The sequence below is a fragment of the Cebidichthys violaceus genome, unplaced genomic scaffold, assembly GCF_023349555.1.
Source record: "Cebidichthys violaceus isolate CVI_PGR_0920_01 unplaced genomic scaffold, fCebVio1.0.p SCAF_111, whole genome shotgun sequence".
NCBI lineage: Eukaryota > Metazoa > Chordata > Actinopteri > Perciformes > Stichaeidae > Cebidichthys > Cebidichthys violaceus.
The window spans coordinates 100,001-107,500 of NW_027176276.1; the positions used below are offsets into that span (position 1 = coordinate 100,001).

At 43.6% G+C, this 7,500-nt stretch overlaps 1 protein-coding gene across 1 annotated transcript in view; it reads right to left on the reverse strand.

Moving 5' to 3' along the window:
- si:ch211-264f5.6 (carcinoembryonic antigen-related cell adhesion molecule 5) overlaps nt 1-7,500 on the reverse strand; it is a 19,517-nt gene that overhangs the window by 3,558 nt on the left and 8,459 nt on the right. The window contains exons 8-9 of the mRNA XM_068705240.1: nt 6,642-6,759; nt 74-113 (exon numbers count right to left, since the gene is read on the reverse strand). Of these exons, the coding sequence (XP_068561341.1) occupies nt 95-113; nt 6,642-6,759 (137 nt within the window). The 3' untranslated portion in view covers nt 74-94. The remainder of the gene's footprint in view (nt 1-73; nt 114-6,641; nt 6,760-7,500) is intronic.

A 7,500-nucleotide genomic window follows, 5' to 3' on the forward strand; every position in this document is an offset into this window, starting at 1 on the left:
GTGGTCTGAATACGTCTGTTAACGATAACGTCCACTAGACGTGGACACGACGGTTCTGCTGTCAGAGACTCACCAGCTGTGTGCGGCGGATCCTTTAGTACGGTGACTCGACCCTGAGGAGAGAAACACACGACAGGAAGCATCAGAACACACGGGTCACCACACGACCGGTGACACTGCTGCGAACACGCAGAACCACCCAGAACCATCCAGAACCACCAGATCAAACAGACACAACGTTTAATACGTTAATACGACATTTAATACACGGAGCAACAACGTCCTTTACTTTGTAAATCAACCTCGGTGGTTTGTCGATTCACTGACATGCATTCAGGATGATGTCATCACACACACACACACACACACACACACACACACACACACACACACACACACACACACACACACACACACACACACACACACACACACACAGGAAGAAGGTGAAAGGTTGCACAATCAAACTGTACAGAGAGAGAAAGCTGCTGCTGTTAAACTAAACTTTTATAAACTCTTTAAAACTTAAACTTTCACTAACCGGCTAAAGTTCACAACCGTTTCAGGAAGTTTTAGGATTATTATAATAATACTAATAAGATCAACAAATTAGTTATGATGCTTTGTGGTCTCAACATATAACATTTTAGACTATATAAAGGTTTGGGTCACGTTAGCATGACGTTGCTACGTTTAGCACATTTAAACAGCGACTTCATACTTTACATTTACATTACTACGTGACATATCGGAGCAGCGTTCACTCTTCCTGAAACGATCATATAAATAAATATGATCATTTAAATGGCAGAAAACCCACCGGGTTCATTTAAAGCCTAACTCACCTAAATATAGTTACAATTGAATATATAGAATAATATAATCAGAGCATAATATGCTGCAGCGCTACAGCAAATAGTTAATTAATAGATTAATCGTAAACAAAAGCAAATTAATAGTTTAAAGACGCCTCTTAGGATTCTGGGAAAATGGTGAAGGACATTTCTTTCAGTTCAAATGTTCCGGACGTAGAGATGATTCACGAGTGTGTAAAAACGTGAGACGCCAACACGTAGAGAAATAGAGCCATAATGAGACGAAGGGCATCATAGCTACACAGCAGAGGGTGCTAGCTTAGCATTAGCCACCGTGAGCTACTGGTCACACCAGACCGACTAACAGACGCTCCTGGTAGTGTCAGTCCCCGGAGGTTCCTGCTGCATAATGTTGACCGATGAATGTTGCAATGAAGGAAAGACAAAGAGAAATGTTCTCCTTTCGTCCTAAAATGGTCCTAAATCTGAGCTCGAGTACTTCCTCGTTTCCTGGAAGAAGCGGTACGCGAGTGTGTTTGAGCAGTCTTTAACCCGAAAGCTCCTGTACTTTCAGAAAGTACTGCCAACCAAACCGGGACCCCAGAACCGAATTTAGTCCCTGGTCCCTCAGAGGTTCCTCGTCTCCGGGTCTATTAAGTGCTTCTGACATCAACTTGTCATCCTGTGACTTATTTCTTCTCTCCAAAGTTACTACCAGTTACTTTTTTCCTCATGTGTTCTACCTTTTTATTTGTGATCCTGCACCTTTTAACCTCCACTGACTTTCTTTTTGGAGAGAGCTGAACACAAGCCTACCGAAGGCTCGGTTTAAAAAGGAGAAGAGGAGCTTGAAGGGTTAAAGTTTACCGGCGCAGAGACTCAAGCGTAGAGAGAAGACGAGTGCAGACATGACGGTGACATTCCTGCCATTCTCCGATACGCATGCAGGCCTCGCCCTCGACAGTTCTCACCAACACCACTGAGCTCATAGAAAGCAGGAGGCAGCGGCGGTCCAAAGATCCGGACCGCTTGTTTCTTCTGTACATAAACCCACTGAGCAGGTGAGACGGTGGATTACCGGTTCAACCCTTTAACACATTGAACCGTCTGCACTGCTGAGGATAGGAGGCGTTCCGTGGCGTGTTTCTCGTCTCTGGAGCGACTAACGCTGAAAAACAAATCCTCAATATCTAACTTGTAATTATGACCGAGGGGCGTGACCTGAATGTGTTTCTGAACGCAGCGTGAACAGGAGAAGATCTGATTTTAAATCGGATTAGTTGGAAGGAGCTCTGACGTTGAGAGTAAAGCAGCTTCGTGCTGTACGACTATCTCAGCAGTTGGGTCGTGTTCCCTGTAATTATTTCACAATAAAGCTTTTATCTCCAGACTTCAATGCAACAAATTACCCAAACGACCACAGAATAAATGACAGGGTGAAGTCAAAGTTTGTGTTGAGTGAATGAACGTAGACGCTCTGCTGGTTCTGGTTTCTCTACTCACTTCTAGCTTTTTGCAACAAAAGAAAAGACACATTTCAGGGGTTGTGTCATAACGAACAGAACATAAAGTTGTACTTATTTGAATCTAGTTTCAAACACTTGTGAACAACTGGATTGTGTTTCTTCATATTCAGATAAAAGCATGAACCGGTCACATGTGTAACCGGTGACGAGGCGCTGCAGGTAGGTACTGTTGGTTTTAGAGGTGGAGGAAACCAGTGATGATGACTTCCTGTTGGACTACAGAAATAAGAGTATAATAAACATGTTTTAAACTAGATTTTGGCAGCTGTAAAGTCAAAAAACGCCGAGCAGCTTTTTACCTGCATATTAAAATAAAATCTACAGAGCAGATTCCTCTTAAAATAGCAAAGAGACGACAACACAGAACATCAGAACATCAGAACATCAGAACACAGAACATCAGAACATCAGAACATCAGAACACAGAACACAGAACATCAGAACATCAGAACATCAGCCGTCTGCGATCACCGGACTCACCACCTCCACCTGAACCCGACTGGAAGCTGCAGGTTCAAAGGTCAAGCAGTGGTCGAGAAAACACAAACGAGGAGGAGAACTCCTCAAAGTACACGTAAAAGTAAACGAGTAAAGTACTTCAGGAAAACTCCACGACAGCGACTGAATTATGTTTTAGAAATTTAGACTATTTTGTAACATAACATAAATTATTTTCTTTTTAGGGAAATCACGACACGTTGATCCTAAATCAAGTTCTACATGACATGCTGGAAAGGGAAGCTGATATATACACTTCCTGCCCCCCCCCCCCTCCACCCCCTCTCCGAGGAGGAGGCGGAGTCTTCCTGGCTGTGACTGGCAGCAGAGAGTGAGGCAATGCAGTCAAAACACCGAAACTCACAGGGACGGATTTAATCCTGAGTGACAAGACCACGTTCAACGGGAGAGGAGTGTGTGTGTGTGTGTGTGTGTGTGTGTGTGTGTGTGTGTGTGTGTGTGTGTGTGTGTATGTGACGTTTGTTTTAAAGTTAGAACCTGTAATCGTGCATGTGTCCATCAAAACGGACACAAATCTGCAGCTAACGCTAATTAGCTGAAATAAATAGCAATGACACATTTAACGTCAACATTCCGAACGTGTGTGTGATGACATCATCCGACAGGAAGTAGTCATGTGACTTTATGGAGTTTTTGGAATATTTCAGCAGTGAATCCTTTTGAATTTCACCACTAAAACTTGAGCAATATCTGATCCAATACATTATTACTGTTATTATTATTATTGTTGTTATTAATAATACCATTATTCTTAATAATAATATTATTGTTATTATTATTTATAGCGCACGTTCCAAAGCTATAAAAGAAAGTAGATGCTAAAATATATGTGAAATAAAATTATATGAATATACTTTTATATTTATTTATTCATTGTAATCCTCAGAATATCGTACGAGAAGGTGAAAAAAATAAGTTTTTTATCCAAATAATGATGAAATCAATGGAAGCAATAATGGACAGATTAATTGATTATCAAACAGTTGTTAGTTGCCGTCCTAGAGTTCACGTTTCGGGTCTTTCAGAGCACTTGTTGGATTCTGGTCCTGACTGTAGATCAGCAGCTTTTATCAGACGGATCGGCGTGTTTTGTGTCGCTGGTCTTGGTGCGTGTCTACCGAATCCTTTTCTTTGCCTAAAGTTCATACGGGCCCCTGTTGGACTATCAGAGGAGGAGATCTTCACTCTGTTTCCTTCTCCCGTACAACAGGTGTGTGTGTGTGTTGTTGTGACCTGAAGAGAACCGGTTCTAGTTTTAGATCTTCAGGACAACAATGCCGTGTTTTTAATATAAACCTGCTGCTGGAAGCCAACACAGAGTTTATTCTATCCCCTAACGTGGCAGCATGTTTGCTGATTTGACTCCTTAAATAATGTAAAACTACACCTGTAACTCTGCACCACCTGCACCGGCTCTCCACACACACGGAACATAAAGAGCAAGAACTCCTCTCGCCATTTAAAATGTCTAAAATGAATCCCGAACCATCGCCTGAGGCGGTCCCCTCCGACCCACAACACCCGACATGGAGGCCCGCTGCAGAACAAAGGCTTCCCTTCACCAGCGTTGACACCTGCTAACAGCGACGATGACGGCGATGAAGATAAAGCGACAAAGGGACAGACGAGTCAATCATCCGTTGGGCCCCCGAGGCCCCGAGAGGGTTCTCTACAGCTGAAAACCAGCTCTACCTGACACCTGGTGACCTCGGTGGCCTCTGGTGATCATCGGGTCCCGCTTGAACGACAGAAGAGGAAGCAGAAGGAGGGGAGGGGATGCAAAGAGCGTTGTATAAGCTTTCCTTCCTTTCACAGAGAAGAAGAAGAAGAAGAACAAGAAGAAAAGTGCTCAAGACAAAACAGCTCAACACTCGAGAGTCAAAGCTGCAAGCTGAGCGGCCAAATACGCTCCAAAGTTGGGCCTCATGCCTCCACAGATGTGAAATGGGTCCCAGTGGTCCACACAGACCCTCTGGACATGAGCGCATGATGACATACAAGTCATTCACTAAATAAAACCTTCCCAAACCTCATCAGGCCAGAAATAGTTTGGCAAACTGTTTAAAATGTATTAAGAGTTACTAGGAACACAGCATGAGCAAGAGAGGAAGAGGAAGAAGAGAAGAAGAAGAAGGAAAAGTTCAAAGTCTTTGGATTTAAGTTTCCTTCGACAAACCGAGCTGCAAACTCTCGGTTTCAAGTCGTGAGGCTGCGTCTGTCACTGTCTGTGGCTGCGCTGCACATCGTGTTGAAGTCTGACAGGATGTGGTGCATCACTGGTGCGGTCTAGAAGAGACGCGCTCCTTCCCTCAGAAAGGATCTAATCTGATCGCTCCGCTCCGCGGCTGCAGTCGAGTGTCTTCATGAGCCTCTCCTTTATCTAGAGCTTCTACTAGTGAAACAGAACGCTGGACAAACGCCCTGAATTATTCATAACTGTGAGCTTTGATATGACTTCAACAAGTTATAAAAGTTCATCTCCTGTACAAATGTCATCAAGGCTTAGTGTTAGAGACTAGAGGTCCAACAGGTCCCACAGAGTTACTGCTTCAAGGGTCAAATCAGGTCTTTAGGACTCATGTCTTCATTTTAAGTCCACTTGTAGTCCGACTACAATGTCTCATGTCTCTCATCTCTTCGTTCTTCTAGTTGATGCTGCTGCTCAATAACGAACACTCGGCTCAATCTAGAGCCACGTAAACATGACTCTAGGTTCTAAAGAGGTGAAGTGATCTCACAACGGCACGTTTGTCTACAAGTTTAAGTCGTTAAGAAAAGAGTTGAAAAGCCTGAAACACTTTTAGCAACAGAACCACCGTTTGTCTGAATTCTGCTCAGAGACCTTTTCAACACAACAGAAAGCGTTGCAGACGGTATGTAGAGAGTTATGGTGCTTCTGTGACAGTTACTGCAAAGGTGTTGAAGGGCGTGGCAGCTCTACAGAGCGGGTGCATGTATTTGCATGTGTGTGTGTGTGTGTATATATAAGTGTGTGTGTGTGTGTGTGTGTGTGTGTGTGTGTGTGTGTGTGTGTGTGTGTGTGTGTGTGTATAAGTGTGTGTTTTCTTCAGTCTAACATGTTGCAAGACGCCAAGGCGTGAGAGGAATGAGGAGAATTTCCTAGAAGGTCATGAAGTGGCTGACTAGAATTCATACAGACACACAAACAGAGAAAAAGACAGATATGCTTCACACACACACACTTAGATAAAGAGGGTCAGATAACACACACACAGACAACAATGTATTTGTACATTTTAACACTGAAGCATGAAATCATGGAGAAACGGCAGCAAATGAAGTAACAACAAAGCGTTCATATGAATGAAGTAACAGTCCCGGGTCGGATTTCCTGGTTTGGTTTCTTTGTTCCACTGAAGAACTGCTATTCTACACCAGGGAACCACCGTAGAGGAGGCAGGGTTATACAATTATTAACTACCTAAATAAATATTTAAAAAACAGGACGACCAGAGCACAGCTTGGGAAAGATTCAGAGACTAAAAAGCCTCGAAACAAAGATCTTTCTTCTGAAACCATGTGGTAATCAGGGAGGAGTGTGACCAAACGGACAATGTGACAACGATTCTCATATTGACAAAGTCACACAAAACCACCACACACTCTCAGCCAAGATCCCACTTGGGAACTAGCTTTGCAGCCTACAAACCTCCAGTCAGGAGGTTCGCCTGCAGAGAAACCACAGCTAACCCCTTTTGTCACCGTGTTCTGATCCATCCCAGAAGTCCCGATCGAGACGGAGAGAAAGCAGAGTACTTACGGTACTTTCTGTCTGCAGTACATGATTAGGCCGATGGCGGCGCCGAGAGCGACGAGGACGGCGATGACGATTCCGGCGATGGCTCCGTCTGAGAGACCGTCATCCAACGCTCCCTCCTCTGTGAAAGAAAAGAAGGAGATGTTTAAATCCCGCTGGGAGGGAACGCTTCAGAAGAGAAACCACAGGAAGGAAATTAATATATAACTCAATCTGATTGCAGGGTGGCGAGAAGCAACTTCTGCGGAAGTGATCGCTGCACATCCACATGTGACACGTTACATGCAGAACTTTAAGAGCCACATTCCAACGTGAGAGAACCCTGAGAACCCCGACCACGGCGTCTGACTTACACATTCATTCCACATGTCTAGGAGAGGCTACAGGAAACTACAGGCTCCAACTGATATCACATTCATTCCTCTGTTGCATAACAAAAAGAAATCAGATGATATAATGCATTGACATATATGTTAAGAGATATGTTAACATGCATTAGCAGAAGCCTGACAGAGTGCGTTGAGTTGATACGATGGACAAATGGACGCTGCTGCTGGTTTCTTTTAGTTGACAAATAAGAAGTCTCCAGCTCTGTCCTGTCTGTCTTTACTGTTGGTTGAATTGAAAGTACTTCAGTAATTCAAAACACTCTGAGTTTACAAGTAGAATGAAGCTGCAGCCGAGTAGCAACTCTGAGGAGAAGTAATAAACTTCTATCGTGTCTGGGCAGGGAAAACATTTGAGCTATTCTTTGAGTAATTTACACGTTGTAGTGCTCATACAAACGTGCAGCTGATAATAATAACTCTACTTCTGTAGCACCTTTAGAATAAGTCAATACAATAACAGAGAGCCCAACGAA